At 35.4% G+C, this 20,320-nt stretch overlaps 1 protein-coding gene across 4 annotated transcripts in view; it reads left to right on the top strand.

Moving 5' to 3' along the window:
• LOC106142856 (uncharacterized) overlaps positions 1-20,320 on the top strand; it is a 63,860-nt gene that overhangs the window by 24,942 nt on the left and 18,598 nt on the right. For 3 of the 4 annotated variants that reach the window (XM_060945684.1, XM_060945682.1, XM_060945685.1), the window contains 16 exons: positions 3,784-3,961; positions 4,620-4,722; positions 5,229-5,350; positions 5,845-6,002; positions 6,565-6,732; positions 8,500-8,548; positions 9,007-9,180; positions 9,555-9,847; positions 10,091-10,239; positions 10,387-10,595; positions 10,920-11,136; positions 11,432-11,551; positions 11,897-12,048; positions 12,140-12,253; positions 12,771-12,912; positions 13,331-13,537. In XM_060945684.1, coding sequence (XP_060801667.1) covers positions 3,784-3,961; positions 4,620-4,722; positions 5,229-5,350; positions 5,845-6,002; positions 6,565-6,732; positions 8,500-8,548; positions 9,007-9,180; positions 9,555-9,847; positions 10,091-10,239; positions 10,387-10,595; positions 10,920-11,136; positions 11,432-11,551; positions 11,897-12,048; positions 12,140-12,253; positions 12,771-12,912; positions 13,331-13,537 — 2,555 coding nt within the window. The remainder of the gene's footprint in view (positions 1-3,783; positions 3,962-4,619; positions 4,723-5,228; positions 5,351-5,844; positions 6,003-6,564; positions 6,733-8,499; positions 8,549-9,006; positions 9,181-9,554; positions 9,848-10,090; positions 10,240-10,386; positions 10,596-10,919; positions 11,137-11,431; positions 11,552-11,896; positions 12,049-12,139; positions 12,254-12,770; positions 12,913-13,330; positions 13,538-20,320) is intronic. The other variant, XM_060945683.1, reaches the window with a different exon arrangement.

Below are 20,320 nucleotides of genomic sequence, written 5' to 3'. Positions count from 1 at the left end.
GACAATATGAGAGAACAATACCCCTTAATAATATAGAGTGACTAGAAGATACCTACTATTGATTTCTAAGTTTATTCAATCTAATGATAAAAATTCGAAAGTTTGTAAGGATGTTTGTTAGTTTTTCACGCAAAATCTTCTGCACATATTTTGATGATATTTTGAACACGGGTAGCAACAATATAACTTGGATAACACAATAAATACTTCGCGAAATTCCACTTTATAAATATGATATCTAACTAGGTAAACTTATTGTAAAATAGTTTTCTTGATTGTAAGTGTCGCAAATAAACTAACGGAACATAAGAAAAAGGTATAAACATCGGCCAAGGATTTGTTCATCGCGTGTACGACTCTGGATTCTAACAAAGTTAAATTACTTTTCTGTGCCAACCCAGTAACCTTGACATTTACTTGAAATATTTCTGTTGCTTAGTGTTAAAATAACTGTACACCAACAGTACACTTAATTCTTGATTGAACTTTATTTCAAAGTTATGTAATAAGGTGATGATGATAAAACTCCCTACGTTAGACTGTTTTACTTTTGTTTTTCACGTTATATTATTTTAGGCAGAAACCCATTGTGAGACTAGTTAACTAAGTTTACTGATTACAAAAGGAAATTGATGGCAAAGATTTTTGAAAAATGTGCGTCGTGTGACTTCTGGCACTTTTGAATAACACCACTCCATATCCTTTCCATGGATGTCGTAAAATGTGATTCAAGGGATAGGCTTATTTACTTGGGATTCCTCTTATAGATAAGCTAATTACCTGTCACTATTTGAATCTGAATTCCAATATATAGCCCTCAAGCTGAACGTGGCAACGGACATAGACGTGACGTGAAAAATCCCACAGAAACAAAGCTTGATTCATAATGTTAAGAAATAGATTCAATTTGTCTACATCGTTAGATAGACGATTACTTTCTCGACATCCTCCTACACAACTAAACAACTTGTTGTTCGGGCGGTTGGTAATGAATGATAATGATATGTTGACAAACTGCATCGCCAGCGGTGTAGTGTATTTGTCTTTTTATCTTGCTTGTGTATGGTAAATTTTATTAGTGAGTATTTATGCACACAGAAAAAATTAAAAATGATTAACTCAAAAATCCATTGTACAGTCTAGTAAGTTACATTGTAAAATAGTAATTTAGGTATACCTTCATATCGTAGACGAATGGTAGGAGGCGCACTTATTTCTGTGGCCCACTGTACGCAGATTCCGCTTAATGAAATGGGTAACATGCTGGTACTTGACAAAAAAAATATATGAACCTGTAATAGCTAGATGATTAACGCATATTTGTCTGATTTTCTGAATAAAATTCCAATCTCACAATAATCAACTCAAATAAAATGGATAATTTAGACAAATCACATTAGGCGTACCACATTAGACCTCATTTTGCAGATCCCATGGGGCAGACAGGGCTCAAACTCACTCAGATCAATAAAAAATCATGTATATCACATTCCGCATTGTCTTTCCAAACAATTACACACAAGAGCGGTCGTAATCAAGTTAATCATAGCTTGCATTACGAGATCTTGAACCATCCATTCCATTCATTACCATTGAATACTTTGCTTTTATGTTTTATGCATGAGAAATAGATCCCAGATTCGGCTGTGAGACGTGGGCTGGCAAGTAGCTTCCATGAATAACAATTGATTTTTATTTCTTATTTTCTTTTTTTTTTTAACTAAAGAAGGTTGTTGAACTTTAATTGTCTTCAGAATTCATAAATTGGTCCACGTTTCCTATTTCATTAATTTTTTTCTAGACCCTAATCGATTCATCATCGCTTTATGAATTTACAATTCTGCTTTTAATATAAAGGTATTTAGTATATAGCTATTTAGTAGGTAAATTTTAATTTGTTTTTGCACTATAAAATATACCGTGTTGTTGGTACACAAGATTTGGGCAATAAATCATATATTGCTCAAATCTTCACGCCACGAATCTTAGGAACTTTTTTTTCTTCAATCATGCACATTAAGCACTTTTAATGCAAGCTCGTCGTTGAATATACAAAACATATTGCTCTTAAACACATTTTTTCAACTATTGACAAGTTTGTAGGCCAAAGACGTCCTATGACTAAATAGGATGCAGTGGCGTCACTCGAGAGCCATTGTTTGGTCTAGCATCCGCCTCTTGGAGCTGTGAGACAAGTTTGGAGGACTGCGTTGACACAGAGACGTGAACAAGTGGTATTGTGATTGTCTATAGCCTGTCAATAACAAATGCGTTATCTACGTGTTCAGCATTTTGTTGCTCAATATTTAAAACAAAATAAGATAATTTTTAAACTAATTCAGTCCATATTCATCCTTTAATAAATCGAACTAAGTCTTTAGGCTATATCTACTTTACCAGCCTTCTTGAAATTTCACAAACAAAATTACCAAGGGGCCACAATATGCGATTACAAACCAAAGAGATTTTTTTTACGAAAAATTTAATATCCTTTCCTATCACCGATTAACAGCTTGAAATTCGTGAAACAAAGGAAGAATTAAGTAAGAGAGCAAAGTTTTTGAGTAAGTAAATTCAGTTTATTATAAGTTTTGTAAACGAGGTGGTAATACATTTGTTTCTGTCACGCAAGTATCAAATCACGGAATCAAACACGAGAAATTATAAATAACTAGCGAAGTAGTTTAATGTTTTATTATATTACGTAATTATTTTAATTTTAATTAAAAAACAATTCATTAATAGGTTGAGTTCACACGAATTTCTTTCACAAAATGAGTTACGAGCTGTTTAGAATAAGCTGGTAATATTTGTCTGTATCTGTTTTCTCTGTATAACTTTATAACAAAGCGATTAAGATTATCTACGTAAGTAGCGAATGAAATACTCACCTAATGGTATAAAAACCATGCAAGTGCTGATCATATAAAATTATTTGCTATTCACGTTCCAACTGTTAATTAAACAAAAATACAAAGAGGAAATTGTGATTTCATAATTATTATGTATAAAGTAATTACACAGCGCAATATCTGGAATTATCTTGATCATAACATCGAAAGCAGAACGGTGGATTGCGAAGATTTTAAAATTGCCACTGTAGACTAGAGATAGCCGCGCCGTATAATTATTATTTTGCGTAGGAAATAAATAGAGATTTTAAATGTTCCACGTCTTAATTATCTACTTACCCTAGATTTTGTAAAATCGAAAAGTGTTTTATAATGTAAATCTTTATCAGTGCTAACGTGCTTCGTCAACTAATTAATATTAAGTATCTACTTCGTAGATTTTAAGAACATATTAAATCTAAAAATTGTACAACGATACCCTATACGAGTAAGTTATAGAATCCTAGCGGCTGTACCTAACCAAATTTCATTTTCAGGATATTCATTTATTCATTCAAAAGTACCCTAGCGACCTCTCAGCTCTAGATTACAATTGTATGAAATATTCAGTTTAATCTAACGTCCTTTCGACCTCTCTGAATTGACTGGCGGTGAATATTATAAATGGACTTACTTTGTTTTGGGCTTTGTTCCGGGACGAATTTCTTTTTTACTATTATCTCATTAGATAAATGTAAAAATATATATTGTTACTATATTTGATGAAACAATTTTTTAAAAAAACCTCTTTGTAATTGGTCCTTTCCGTCACATTTCCTATGGCTACAATATGCATGCCTAGAAATTCCTCCTTAAGTTATCTCTTTGCTAAGCCCATGAACTAACAACTAATTTGTCTTCTCCACAATTAATTCTTAGTTTTTCTGTACAGGGTCACTCAGAATCCAAGGGAGCTAAGAAGAGAGACAAGAGCGTTGGCAACGGCAATGGCAAGCCCAGCCGAGGCGTGGCTACCTCGTTTGGTTTCCGACGCCGACCGGCCAGTACCTCCCGAGCTGACGACAACGCTAGGAGGAAGCAGAAACCACATGACAAGAACGGGAATGGAGGTAAGGAAATCTCATCTTGCGGTTACTGCCTACAAAGGTACTCGGAATACAAGGGAGCTCAGAAGGGAGACAAGAGGTTTGGTGTTGATATCGATATGAACACGGCAAGGGCAAGCCCAGTCGAAGCGTGGCTACCTTATTTAGTTTCCGACGCCGACCAGTCAGCACTTCGCGACATGACGACAGAAGGAAGTAGAAACCACATAAGAACGGGAATGAACGAAAGGAGATTTTTATCGGAGAGAAACAAAGGTTTGACAAGGCTGAACGAAGTAATGGAATAGAAATAAAGTAGGAACGATATTAATCTTTATTAAATAAGATCTAGGTTTTAAGGTATCTAACAATACAGGTTTTGTGAAAAGATAATCTTACATGCAGAGTTGTCTGTTGTTAATGAGACTAGTTAGGTACATGGTCAAGAATACTTTGAGCATTAAGTTTACCTGCCTTCTGAATTAGTTTTAAATTAAATATATTTTTAGTACCGTAATGATATTGATTTTAATTGTTCTCTTTACCTATAATGAATGATTCTCATTCGACTCTGCTTTGAAAGAGACCTTGATTCAAAAAGTATTTTTCTCGCTTCAAAGCTCGAGTGTTTGAACCTATTTCAAGGCAATCTGCATTTAAATCGTATGTATTATTTTAACAGGATCTTCAGAAGATCTCCGTGCGGAGGAGGTGTTGTCAGGGCGGTCGACGCCCCTGGCGCGCCCGCGCAAGGAGGCTGCAGGGCAACCACTGCGCACCAACAGGTAATTACCTGATTTATTGCTACAGCCCACAGCCTTATCATTTACGTAATAACACGCTAGAAAGTATCGTGATAGCTACCGGCATTGGAAAGGTCTTAAGGGACGATGGTATCAATGATAAATGTGATCTTGAATCAGTTTTGTTTTATTAAAACTTAATATTTTTAATACACTCGCCAATTTAGTAAAAAAAAAAGTAGGCAATAAATAAATCTATGAAGTGAATTTATCTGTGTTTATCCTTCTATCCTTATATAATTGTGATCCCTATGAAATTAAATTGTCACGCTATCATGATAAATAATCATAATAATTTAAAAACGAGTATTACTAAATAACAAATAAATTACTAAAATTCATTTATGATTTCAAAACGCATAATGTATAGTACAGTCTGGCCGCCTATCGTAACGCTTGCTTAAAAACACTAACTCGCGCATTTGCTCGTAGTTTTCATCAGGCGTTTAATAAAATTAATGGATTACAGAATGCGTCTCATTGTTCAGGTTCGGTTTCAGACAACCACACAGCAAGACGGCGAAGGTCGGGGACGTAAGCATTGCTGCCGAGCCGGCGTTCAATGTCACGGGCAAAGACAAGGAGACCGCCATCAATAATAATGCACTAGGTGAGGACAGTTGTCTTAATAAGTACCTATCTACAATTGCTGTTGACCGTAGCTTCGCCCCTGTTGTTCCTGTAACCGTGGGAATATTCGAAATTAAAAACCTATGCTTAGGCTATTTTATTTTTGTTCCATCTACATATATGCCAATTTTCAACAAAATCGGTCATAGTAATTATTTAGTTTATTACAAATAAAAAATACCAATCCTTTCGCTTTATAAAATTAGTATGATTACATACATACACCTATAACATCCTTAAATGTTGAAATTAATAAAGTAAGTCACAAGATTAAAAGGCCACGCATTGATAAAAAATAGATTTTTTTTTTAAATTCTTGATTTATCCTTATAATTTTGACAAAAAATGACTACAAAGCACACATTGAGTTAACATTAACATAAAATTGTTAAAGTACTTTAATTTACTTTTGTTAACTACAAAAAAATCTAAATCTGTTAAAAAAATATTACTTTAACGCATTATTTTTTGCAGATAAGAAAATTACACCTGGTTTTAACCAGCTGCCGCTCCTGGCGACCCAAGTTTCGTCGACAGGACAAACGACAATCGTGGGTGCTGCTGGGCTTCCCAAGACCGTCACCAAGCAGACGGTCATACTGACCTACCAACCGCAGCAGTATTCTGTACAGGTAGTAATATCATCATCCTAATATTTGTTCCGTTCAATATCTAAAAGAGTTAGAAGTAAGTTCTTGTCACTAAAGTTGTAATAAAATCTGTATATGATCGTTGACTGTTCGATGATGAGCTTGGGGAGACATCGTGTAAGGCAAAGAGAAAAAGGACTTCCTACTTTTAATTTATTTTTCTGTACCTACCATGGTTTATACACTAATAAATATATAAATATTTTGTGATTAATATTGACCACATTAATATGGGTAACAGTTATTTGTTTTTAGTCATAACAATAAATATATGTTTTATAGATGCCCTTTAAAAATACATAAATAAAATCACGCCTTTTTCCCCGAGGGGTAGGCAGAGACTACATCTTTCCACTTGCCACAATCTCTGCATACTTCCTTCGCTTCATTCTCATTCATAACTCTCTTCATGCAAGCTCGGCGGTTTTGTGTAGGTAGGTACTCTTGACCTGACTTTTTGCCACGACGAATGCTCTTTAAAACTTGGCGAAATCAAATATAAGTTTGATTAATCTTGTTCAAATTAATTGTTATTGTTTATTAGGAGGGTCGGGCAAAGCCAGTGGCGAGAACTGCCGAGCCCCGGAGTAATGCATCTAGGGCTCCAGGCATCACGGACAAGCCCCCCGGGAAGTATACCTTTATGACCAACCAGCTTCCTCGCCCGCAGTACCCCTCCGTTAAGAATATAGATGCGAAGACTGCTAAACAGGTCAGTTAAAAAACTTTTATGAATTCTTCACTTCACTTTACTATTTAACGTTTTGGCTCCATCGTATGAATTCTTAATTATATCTACTTAAAATGGTATATGTACGCGAAAACCATTACTTAAAGAATTTTCATGATTGTATTTAATTATCAGATGTTCCTACAACACAGATCGGAATGAGAAATACCTAGTATGGATTTTGGACAACCAAATATTTTTTTACATAATTTGTATTCCTCATTCTTAGCGTAGGCTACCGTAACTGTACTGGCTCTATAAAAACGCAAAAATAGAACGTGATCTCTTCACTTACTGAATAAAAAGTTATCTTCCGTAGGTACTAAGTATATTAAATAGGTAGGTACAAACTTACATAATGTTTAATGAATTAGATTTGCACTAGAATATACGGCAACATACTTTTAGTACGAAATGTATCATGATAATTTATTGATACTTAATTTTTACACTTCCTCCTCATCTGCTAATTGAAATATGCTTGTTTTTATAAAAAAGTATTCATAGAATTGCACAACAAACAAAAGTTTAAGATGGAAGTGAATCTTAACTAGTGAGGAGTAAGAGTATTTTTTATAGGATGTGGGTCACTCCGTTCTATTTCAGTGTTGTCGATTGGGAAGCCAGTCGTAGTTTGCTGAAAATATCACCGTTGCACGGTGCATGCAAGTTCTGATACACACTGTATTACTATCCTAAGATAAAAGCTATCATATGCTATTATTGTTTTCGTCTTCCTCCTGGAGTTAATCCCGATTGGCTAAGTTAGATCAAATTAAGTAGATTACGTTATCTCATGGAGTAGCTTTGTATAAAAATCTGACTTACCCAATCCAGGATTACGGTCAAAAGGCGCACGCGCAATTGTTAATGGTATTTACGCCTGGAGGAACAAGACTTTATTATAGGTAGTTATGTTTTTCATAATTTATGCGATATTTGTTTCGTTCATGTTTTAGCTTCTCATGATGCTATAAAATATTTTTTTTATTACATTGTAAATTGTGCACTTAAAGACGCTAAGGTTTTACAGGAATTTACATATAAGTCAAAAGAAAATAGTCGGAAACTCAAAATATCATAAATTAAAATATTTTTTTATTTATACAATTCCTTATATTGACGTAATGTTCATGAACAATAACGATAAGGCAGCAAGAAAAGTAGAATGGCGTAACGCGCCCATTGAACATTTATACCGCTGTGAAGTTACCAGTACGCCACAATGCCTAACAAAAGAGATTGTTAGACTCACTACTGCGCATACTTTCATGTATGTTTTGCAATGCAATGTCTTAATTAAATAGCATTAGGCTTACGAACATTTTTCCTTGGTTTTAGACCGTGACATGACGTTTTCCACGAAATTTTTTAATATTTTATTATAAAGTTTACTACATTACGTTAGCGTATTTACTAAGTAAATGAAAATATCCCCTTTATTTAGATCTTAATAGGTAAATATTTTTAAATGAGTTTAAAAGGTAAATATTGTTTTTATCTTCGGATTTATTCGACTTTGAGTGTGTAGTGTAGTGTCACAGCAGTTATTTTTAAAATTTACAGCTATGGGACATTGCGACATTGGTTAGTGTAACGTAAGGCCCAGTTCAAAGGGTTCCGAATATTGTTCAGTCGGTCTGTGTGTTTTGTAGCGTAAAATGGTCAAATCTAGTTGCTTAAAAAAGTCAGTGATTTTAAGTGAAAGTTACTTGTGAAAAGATCGTAATGTCAGTGTTGTATTTACAGGTGGTCAACAATTCGAGGAAGGCTAGCGCTTCCGAAGGATGGAGAGAAGGTACTTTTATTAATAGTTACTTTCTACTAAGTATATTTTTCTTATGTTATTTTCGAGTCGATCTGAGGAATTCAAGTTTACATAAGTACGTTAGATTGTTACTGCATCTGCATCTTTTTTCTTCATTGTCATTATACAGCTCCCTTTACGCGAAAACCGCATCAAAATTCCTTCATTTGTTTTTGAGTTGACTGTCAAAAGACATACAAGCACCGGATGCGATTTGTTTTGGAATGTTGAGGTATCAAGCAAAACGACTTACTTACTTCCTTCACATAGCTGCTTGTTTAGCTCATATTAAAATGTGTTGCCTGAACAATCATTCATTAGCAAAGAAATCTTGTCTACTTTTTAATTCTACATTGTGCTACATAACAACGAAATCCTATATGTGGTTCCGGGCTTTAGTTGGTAGATATGTCTTCAGCTAAGTTAAAAACCAATTAACTCGGGCTCAGGTGCTGGCTCAGCGATATCCAGTGACTCCGGGGTGTGGACCGGCGGGGAGGGGGGCGCGACGGGGGAGGGGTCCCCGCACTCGCGCCGGCGCCCGCGCAACCTGGAGATGGTTATGAAAGGCTCCCACAGCTTCCATTTGCGTGAACTTCAGGTTGCTGATCTTGATATCATGGGTAAGATTCAAGAGTAGCAGTCGATGCCTGAATCTAGTAGGTGTATTATGGTGAAAAGCGGATATCATAGGCTGGTAGGATTTTGACGCAATAATAGAGCATAAAAAATTAAGGAAAAGAAGGTTGAGATTAAAATTCGTTTAGATATTTAGTAAATAAGATTATCTTACTTATGAAGTCGATTGGGATGCACATGATGACGAAACACTATATAAAATTTTATGACATTTCTAAAACATGCAAACATGCTTACTCGACAGAAATTAATCCTAGATTTTTTATTTTTCCTACATTGTCCCTCCTAATCAGGTTAAGTGTGCTTAACAACGTTTGTTTTGTTACTAAATATTCATAAATAATCTTCACTTTTTCAGATGACGCTGTAGTCACCGGGCACACCGTGATTCCCCTGCCCAAACTACCCAGTTCCTTCGACGAACTGACCCCTGATTACGACGTTTCCCCCACTCCCACCTACAAGCCTCCTTCTCCTATCCTCTCCAAGCCTACTCCGACTCCTGAGACCTCGCAACGACAATCGTCTCCCATGACAACCTTGGAGCGGTACAGGAATAGGAACAGGCCCAGTAGAATTCTGACCACGGATTTCAAGGACGAGGAGAAGTTTGTCCTGGATCGAGCTCAACCGGAGCTGCTTAATAAACAGGTGAAATTCTAAATTTACGATATAAACAACAAAATTTAATGAAAGTACCAACTCGGGTTTGTTTGTCCCTAACTCTCCATCTTTAATTCCCAAACGCACGTAAATAGGAATACATAAATTACTAGAATTTTTTAATAGTTTTCTACTAAGATAATTATTAAAAAAATCGTGCATCAGCTTAGCTTATATAAGGTATGGCTTTGGAGTTACTAAATATGTTGATAAATACACAATTTGTTACAGAACTCCTTCATAAAGTCTTCAAGCGGTGTGGCGTCGCCCACCACCGTTAACTCCAGCAAGGAATCTAGTCCTTCCTGCAAGAGTGAGGAGAGCCACTTTGGGAATAGCAGTGCTTGGCACAACCACGCTGGAGAAGCTATGGCTACCAGGTATATTAGAACATTATGAAGTATGTTTTTCTTTACTTTTCCTATTTTTCAAAGGAAGAAATTTTTGATGTTTGATTGTTTTAGGACTTTGATTCTTTAGTTGCTTCATTGAGTAAAACGTATTTAAAATTTCTCTAATTATTTCAGATCTCAAGATGACGTATCCATCGCCCTCAGCGTGTCAAGCTGCGAAGATGACAAATCTAAGTTCGACACCAAAGAGCTGCAAAAGTTCCCCGAGATGGAGGTGCCAAAGAAGACCATTGTCATCGCGGACGAGCCGCCGGTGCCGCATCCGCTGCTGATGAAATCTTTGACTCTTAGTCAACACGATTCTCTGCGTGGTACAATGATGGGTGGGTAACTTAAATAATTGTTTTTGAGATTGCTGTGCCCTAGCGAAAAATGTGCAGATATATAACTGCATCTATATAAATCTTTATCCGTTTATTCCGATTTCAATAACTGCCACCAAAATTTCTGTTTTGTCATCTTCAAATATTCATGGAACAATAGCGTTTGTCACCTGCTCACCGTACAGATTTCGACAATAGGCTATTGATGTCATGCTTTACTTTACTCCCGGGTTTCACTTTTCTCTTCTCTGTTTGGCCTACGGCTATAATATTCAGCCATTCTGCAATTCGTCTCATAGCTTAAATAATGGATTATTGTTTCAGGTTCAATGACCAGCTCTAACTACAGCACCACCAGTACATGCACCAACCAGAGCGGCGACCACCACAACCTCACGCTCACACTAGAAGACTCTAAATTCGACATGTCAGCTTTGGAAACTTCTACTCAGAGTCTACTAGACGATGAAACGTCACCTGCAGATAGTCTCATCTCGTCTACCAGTACCAGTGACTCGAACAATGAGCTGCAAGTTGAAAGGTTAGTAATTCATAACATCATTCTCACACCGGAAGAGTTTTCAGTTTGACAGTCAATCAGCGACCAGTGATATATATTTTTCACATAGGAAAGTATGTATCATATTGGGTCAGTCAGTATCTTACCTATCAAATAATGAAGCGTGTTAGGTGGGTTGCGAAATATTTTTGTAGGAAAATTCCATGACGCAAGAGTATGAAGAAAACCTTACAATAGGAAGCCTTATAAAATATAAAAATGTAGAAGTATTAATTAAAGTATTATTATTAATATCTTAATTGTCGTTTTTGTGAAGGGACCCACCATCGATATCGTCAGCGTACCAAACTGCTAACACGAAGACCAGGTCCCCAGAACCCATAGAAGACAGGGATGGAATCGATGGAGAGTTGCTTCAACCCTTAAAAGAAGTCATGTAAGATATCCATTAAGAACGTATGATTCCTATTGAGTTAGTCTAGTCAAGTAGATGTACATAAAAACATATGCAGAAAACCTTCATTTAAATACTTACTTATGCCACAGACAAAAAATAAGATTCACGGTGGAGTATTCCTTTTCTTTCGTACATACATTCATACATGTAAGCACGTAAAGCCAGAGCCAACAGTCTTAAAAATAAATATATATAAATAAACAAACAGTCTTTAAAAGACTAAAAGGCCACCTTCAGCTGTAGGGCTTGTCGATTTTCTTTTTTACACTTTGTTTATGATTGTTTGACAGTTTAAATAATTTTTGGACTATTTTCCTTCTGTAGTGAGATAAGAAGTAATAGCGGAGGAGAAAGTAAAAATGTGACCCCGGAATCTCCTGGCACACCAACTCATGCCTCTGGGTCTTTGTCGCTCTCTGATGGAAGAGATTTCTTCGACGACGAAATTGCTGATCAACCAGCATTACTATTTCGCAGTAAGTAATACGGAAATCAGATTTTTTTTATTCATAATAAATAAATATTTTTTCATTAAATGTACTTATTAACCAATTTGTATTATTTTAGAAAACACAGATGGAAGCCCATCGAACAAGGCAGTAGAATCCGACGCAAGCAGACAATTAAGAAGGTCAAGGGAACGCATCTCTTCAAGTCCACTAGTTCAAAGAAATCGAAAATGTAAGTTTTACAAAAATTATGCTTCATCACAGAAGGAACGAAGAGCGTAGGATGTAGTTTAAATTTCAAACATGAAAATTATTCTCCGAATCATTCTATTAAAAGCGTACTGGTTAAAAACCATTGGCTAAAGATATTGAGAAACGTACGTAAGCCAATAATAATTTAAAAAAAAAGGAAAATAATAGCAGTGGGAAATATACTTTCTGGCGCCCTGAATTTGAACAATAAGTTGGTGGGTGAGATATCAATCAATATTGATAGTGACTGATAATGTGATGCAATTAAAATAAAAACTTACGCAAAAAAGTACCATGTATTTTGAGAAACTTACATAACTAACATTGAAAATGTCGGCTTGTTTCTCTTTTTTTATTTGTCGCTCTAAGTATCAGACGCTTCGCTTAATCATTTGTCTAATCTACTTCTGGATCGTGATTATGGGCCGACCCTGGAAGAACGCAAACGGAACATAAAGTAAATATATTTAAGTGCATTTTTTTTATTTTGCCATCAGTACTGGGCGCTAAAAACGGAGGCGCTGAACGGACACCGTCGTTGGACACGTTATCGAGCCTGGCTTCCGACGACCTCATGATGGACAACGACTTAGCCCAGTCCATCACAAGTCTGCAAAGCGTTGATGATTACATTGAAAGGTAAGGACTAGCTGCTGACCGCAGCTCTGCCCGCGTTAAATTTAAATTTACGTTTTGTGTCGCTGTGTCAAATATGGACACAAACGGTCCAGTCGTTTTGCAGTTTATCGTTACAAATAAATATACAAATCATTTCTCATGAGTTTTAATTTCGATATGGGATTATGTTATCTTGTTCGCACTAAGTTACGATGAGCTTAACAAATCCATAGAAAGAATGAAAAAAATTGTTTTTGATTTCACAGTAAGTAGATTCAAAAACTTATCGTAAACAGAGTCGTTAATCTAACATATTAACGTAAACATAAATAAAGAGCACGCCTACACAGTAATTAGTAGTAAAAATTTGTAGATACGAAAATTTGTTTTTTCTAGATAGATAAATCACCTAATTACCAAGAAACCATTTCTCTCTCAGATTGGATAGTTCCCTTCGAAGTGGCCTGAATTCGCTAGACGAAAGGCAACTTCGCCAAGAACTGTCCTCTTCGAAGGCAGCCATTCGGCAGTGGAGCCAACTGTTAGAACAAAACAACATGTTGGACCGGCAGTTGGCAGCCATGGCGCAGGGGAAAAGTGCACCCGACTCGCTCACAGCTAGTAACACCAGTCTTTCTAATATTGGGTAAGTGATTTTCAAAATGACTTATACGTACCTATAGAGATAAGGTCAGAAGAATTTTGTGACTGAAGTTATTCTACGACGATAGACGATATTTTTGCGTACCTTTGATAAAAATTCTAGTTTTCGGGAATGGTGTAAAAGTGATACAGTTCTATGAGTTCTACGGACTCTAAGCTACAATTGCTACGAGATAATCACTGTGTGCTGCACACTTGAGACTCCTTATTAAAAACATTATTTCTTAAGTAGCCCGATTATAGATTCGCAAATAATTATTTACGTAGTCACTACATTTTAAAATTTATGTATTTATACATATATATTTGTGAATTTAGTGCAAAATTACATAACACTACTCGGTATAATATTTTAAAAAGTTTTTTTTTTTTATAAAACTGAGCCTAAAATTAATTACAATTATTTTCCTGAAGGCCATTTCATGCCCATACGAAATAATCATTACCGATTTGAAAGAATTCAAGTAGAAGTATTCAGTAGTTCTTAGCTAACATTAGCATAAAGTAATTGCAATAACCCAGTAATCCACAATCTGTTGGACAGCCATTAATAAATTGAAAAAATACATACATTTCTAAAAGAAAGTAAATATCCGAATTTACGTCGTTTGAATGCAAACGAACCATAAAGTGGGCCATAACTGCTAATCATTTTAAATAGATGTTAGAAATTTACGCTGTTCATTTTATAAGTCTAGTACTCTTCCACGATCAAAATTTCGCCAAATCGGTCCAGTGCTTTTTAAGTTAATTCGTAACAAACAAAAATACAAAACACAAATCTTTTTAGTATTAAAATGGAAACTATTATACCAAAGCAATGATACCTACCAGATGTGATGTGTGTGTGATATGATCATGCTTCTGGAATTAGGCCCGGTTGCGTACTCACCTCTATGGAGAAAAATCTGGGGGGTACGTCTTGATTACAATTCTTGATTTAATAAGTTTCTAAACGAAACGTAACGCTTATTGTTCTGGTAAAGCTCTGGTAGATAAAAACAAGTGAATAAACGTTAATGTTAATAAAGGCGCCTGTAAAACAAAGAACAGTGTCTGAAACAAGTGAATTGAGTGGAATCAAAACAATCGACCTATATTAGCCGGTCATAAATTAGTGGCCAGCGTGGTGGGGTCAGACTTCTATTTTATTATCAAGGAGCTCTTTTCGTGTCTTATAAATTTCACACTAGTATCCAGTACGCCCACCACCACCTTGATATTAGGGGGGGGTGAACAATCTTATTCAACAATGGAATTATGCTCTCGACATGCGATCATTTTCGCTGTTCTTTTCAATACATTTGGACATAATACATTTTCTATATATTTTCAAAGAAAATTTCAACTGAGTTTTTTTAAGTTCTATTCAATAGCTACCTAAACAAATTTTAAATATACTACTGAATCATATTGAATGAATGAAATGAATACTGATATAGCAATTATACGTTCCTTCGAATACACTTCACCTTCATGTTCAAAGGTTCCCACATACCAACCTCTGTATTCTTATAACAGTAGCAATTTACTTTAAATACCACAATCACCTTAATGGACTCCATTATAACATTTAAAAACGCATTGTATGCTACTGTTAACATTTAAGGAGTAAGGTCAGGTTGTTTTGATATAATTTGGTGTGGCATTTAAATTTCACTGAATTATCATTCAAATAACCAGGGGACTGCAAGGTTGTGCGATTTTATTTCTTACGTTTTGTCATTAACAGCAACGGTTTTTAATCGAATATAATTACCCTATCGCATATAACAGCGCATTAAAATTTTAACCCCTTTGTTGTTTTACTTAAATAATTTAAGCATTCCGGTAATTAATGGATACTTTTAAAGTAAACAAAAAAACGTCTATACTTATTATCCCGAAATAAATACATTTGAGGTACCTAAATGTAATCTTCAACTGAACCGATAAATAAAGATGAATTAGTTATTCTTTCTATTCTAGGATCTCTTTTCTCTGCAATCTTTGTCTGGCGCGAGCTTATAAAATCTGCCATCAACCGTTAATCGTGGAACTGTGCATCCTATTATAATTATAAGTCAAAGAACGGTTCCAGCCGGTGCAGCTATCAGATTATTGTGTCTGTTCGACCTCCATGCGCTTCGCTCGGCACCACACTACAATAGCTATACAACAATGGGAATAGTTTCCTAGCGTTCTTGAAGATATCAAATCGACACGTATCTTTATAGTTAATTTTTATGGCAAAGTATAGAGGTACTTACTACCTAGTAGATTAAATTGAATTATTTCTAAAATATGTTTTTGAACAAGAACTTTAATCACTTTAATCATAGTAATAAATAACAAATATGAAACTACAATTTATTTATTTATTTTAGATTTTAGTGTTTTGTAAATAAAATCATTTCTATATCTTGCGAAAATCGCAAATTACAAATAGAAATGCATAAGCATCAAGTACGCGTCGAATACAGGCCAACTTTTTAAAGCCGGTGAAATAGGCCTATTCGGGTCGTGATCGTTTCAATGTTAGATATTCTAAGTACTTCAAATAAATAATGATGTGATGAAAATCTGATCAAAAATTTCAAAACAACCAACTGTCAGGTTAACGAGAATCTTTCGTAAGCTCAATTTCGCGGTGCGGCCCACGATTTTCAAGGTAGATTTTACGGCGAGCTTTGTGTGTCGAAAGGTCCTTGCTCCATGAGGTAATCAGATAAACCTGCGCTAAACCTAGGGCTGACAGGTGAAATTAATTTTGAATATATTAAAGTACATATTTTCAAAAGCTCAGAAAAAAGCACTGAAGACATTTTCAGCGAAACAGCAGGCAATTGATTAGAATGAAAGAGACGGATCAAGATGCGACATACCTATGTATCTACATAACAAACCAAATTTGTGGGAGTGTAGTAGATAATGAGTATAGCAGGACTATCTTTTTAATCAAAATACATATCAAAATCAACCGACACATAAAACATTTGAAAAAACGCTTTCAGCCCCGTGACGGATATCGTAAATCACGGTTTCAAAGGAACTGTGAACAAAAAATCAGAAGTATTAGCAGAAATCCTGTTGTCTGATGACCCTACCGCGCAGCTGCTATGGGGCTTCGGTTCATCTCGAGTCGGAGCGCCAACTACCGCGTGTTAGTCTGAAACTCGACGCGCGCGCGGCGGTACGTAGCCGCACTCGCATCGCAACTCAACCACGCACGTGCCGCGAACTGTATCGATGTTTCGATCTCTGACACGGGTCAATGAACGATCAATCCAGGATTTTTTTCATTAGTGACTCAAAAACTGCCTGTAAATAAATCTCAGTTCGGAAGTGTACAGTGTTAGGTATAAGCTAATTCAATTAGCCATTAGTTCGCGACAAAACTCGGTTGTATCAGTTCATTATTGGATTTAACAACCGTCGGAGGAATACTCGCTACAAATTGTACGTGATTAACAATAAGAATGAAGCACGTGTGACTTATTAACATCGAAATGTTTGTCGAGTTCTTTGGATTGAAAGTTTGCAATTACTCTTAATGATTAAAACTTAATTTAACCATAACTAGCTTAACTCGAGTCGGTACCAAAATGTCAAAATATCAACAATTGTATGTCCTGTGTGTGTACTAGTTGAACTAGATAATAAATCTGTGTCTTTGTTTGCGCATATGGTCATTGACTTGCGGTCTCTAAATCGAATTGATAAGGAAATGATATTTCATCACGCCACACCTACTAAAATGATAGCAATGGTGTGCGTGCATAAAACGGACACGAATGACACCTACATAATAGTATAAAATGTAACTTTTCGTAGAATGAGTACTGCAGGTAAACGGAAAAAGTTATTGTATTAGAATAGGGATTATTTTTAATTTTTGCTAAAAACTTTATTGTTGACAAAACGCCTGTTCTATTGACTAGCTAACAAAAATACTCCTGCAGATTTGTGTATTTCACAAACACGCTAAAAAACTGTTTACGTACAAAAGGAGCTTTCCTATGGCTTAAGGATGCTAAGAGCTTTCAAAGCCACCCACTTAGAAAGATACTCTGGCAGAAATAAACTCTTTATTTTTAAACATCTCAACCTTTGAATATGATATTTTAAAGTAAGATCAAGTGTCTTTGAATTGGGCTTTTTCATTATTACTTTAATAGGTAGGTGATGATCTACGTCAAAAACTGTTAATAATCTATACTATCTTATCATTTGGTCAGATTATAGAATAATAACGTTTCAAGTATCATTTCTAATAATTAGGAATTAAACGAACTTACCTAGTGACGTTCGATTCCAATTATATGAGGACCGAAGACCGAAGACGATTACTTAATATTAACCTGCAGCAGCACGAGATGTCGCTGTCTCAGTCACACACTTTCAGAGTACCTAATAAAAAGTAGATACTCCCCCTCCCACTGGTCGGCCGGCGCATCGTGCGCTCACGCCATTTTTTAGAGATTTTACAAGTATTTCTATTTATTTTTAAGGGGTTATAAAGGGATGGGAGGGAACGGAGTAATCGTCTTCGGTCTTCGGTCCTCATATAATTGGAATCGAACGTCACTAGGTAAGTTCGTTTAATTCCTAATTATATTTCAGACCTCAACCGAAGACGATTACTTAATATTAACCTGCAGATGTTTAGAGGAATATAATATAAGTTAAAAAAATAAATAGAAATCAACATTTTATTATTTTTCTTTATGAAAATAATAATATCAAAGTTCCATATATTCCTGCTTAGGATAACTGTAAATTAATTTGTCTTTATTTTTAATTTATGTTAAATAAAATTAATTGTCTAAATTTACAACTGAAAAAACTCCTCTAATAAAGTCATTATTATTTTCTTGTATGACATCCTTTTTGTAATATTTTAAAAATACATTAGAATTATCACTCCAGCCTGCTGCCTTCCGTATTACGTCTAGATTAACACCAGAATTGTAAGCAGCTGAAGTAGATGCATGACGAGTACTATGAGCCCCAAAAATACCGATATCAATTCCGCTTGCCTGGAGGACTTTTTTAACCCAGTGGCCAAGTGTTTGTGGACCTACATTTTTATGTGGTTTTCTGGCGCTGATAAACAAATGTTCATCAGGCATATCACTACGTAAGTTTTTGGTTTTATCTATATAATTTTGTACAGCTAATGCGGGGCATATCTTTGGATTTTCCCGAATAAATGGGAGTTTAAGCAAAGGTTGACTAGATCCAGGACGAGAGGTTTTTATAAGATCAGTTATTCTAATCAGTACATCGTCATTATGAATACATATATTTTTCATTTTAATCAAACTAAGTGTTTGCATTCTCTGACCGGACGCTAGTGCTATGAGAGTAACAGTTTTCATAGCCATATTTGAAAGATTGACTGATTCATAGGGATAAAAACTTTCAAGATAATTCAAAACAGTAACTGGGTCCCAAGTTACACTGTACTTAGGAGTAGGTGTTCTCAGCCGATACACACCTTTTAAAAATCTATTAACGGACACATTTGTTGTAATATGTTTGCCTAAAATAAGTGAAAGGGCTGAACGTCGGGTATTGAGTGAACTATAGCCAATACCAGACTCAAAACCTTCTGTTAGAAAAGATATGACATTGATAATCGATGAATCAAAAAAGTCTATTGAATTAACCGTGCAAAACTGCCACCATGCTTTAAGACTTGAATTATACTGGGAAATTGTATTAACAGAGAATGAGGCCATAAAAATATGCAATGAAGTTGCTGGAATCCCTTGTCTCAACAATGCTTGCCTGATAACCTCGCTGCCACCAGGGTAAGACTCGCATGTAGTGGATGTGCCTTGCTGAAAGGAGAAATTAAGAGATGCACTTGGTTGAAAATAAATTTTTCTAGAAACTACCAAATTAGACCACATGGGATACCATGGTTGTGAAGGCCAATTTGGAATGACAACTATGCCGCTTGATTTTTCTTTTATAATTTTTTGTAACACCTTTGGGATGAGGCAAAACGGAGGAAATGCATAATAATTTAAGTTTGACCAATCAAATGTAAAGGCATCAATTATTTCTGCCTCTGGATCGAGTTTCCATGAAGCATATCTATAACATTTAGAATTTTGTTCCGAAGCAAAAAGATCAAAATCTGGGGTACCTAAATGTTTTTTAATTCGGAAAAAAGCATAGTCTGCAAGTTCCCATTCAATATCTATATTAATCAAGCGAGATTGATGATCAGCGGGGTTATCAGATGAGTTTATATAAGATGCAAATACAAAGATATTTCGGGATTCACACCACCGCCAGATCTCACGAGCTACCTCGTTAAGATGTAAATGTTGCGTACCGCCCATGCGGTTGATGTAACAAATAGCGGTGGTATTATCAACTCTTAGCAATATTTCACAATTGGATAAATGACAAGCAAAGGATTTTAAGCCATTAAAAGCGGCTTTGAGCTCTAGTAGGTTGATGTGATGAGAGATGTCAGATTGTTTCCAATTTCCACCAGTGGTTTCACTATTACAAACTGCGCCCCATCCCGTAAGGGATGCATCGCTATATATTTCTAGTGTATAATTATTATTACGTATAGGGCAAAATGAATTCATTATATTTTCAATCCACCATTTTAGGTCTTTATGTAAATAAGATTTTAATTTCATACGTCTATCATAATAAACAGAATTATTTAAAGCCAATATTTTTTCACGTTCAAATGATTTTGTATATAACCAGCCGTATTGTACTGCTGGACATGCGGAAGTCAAAAGACCAATGTATT

Source organism: Amyelois transitella, chromosome 9 (genome assembly GCF_032362555.1).
Source record: "Amyelois transitella isolate CPQ chromosome 9, ilAmyTran1.1, whole genome shotgun sequence".
NCBI classification, from domain to species: domain Eukaryota; kingdom Metazoa; phylum Arthropoda; class Insecta; order Lepidoptera; family Pyralidae; genus Amyelois; species Amyelois transitella.
Note: the sequence above shows the minus strand (reverse complement) of the source record. Positions and strands in the feature narration are given on the sequence as shown.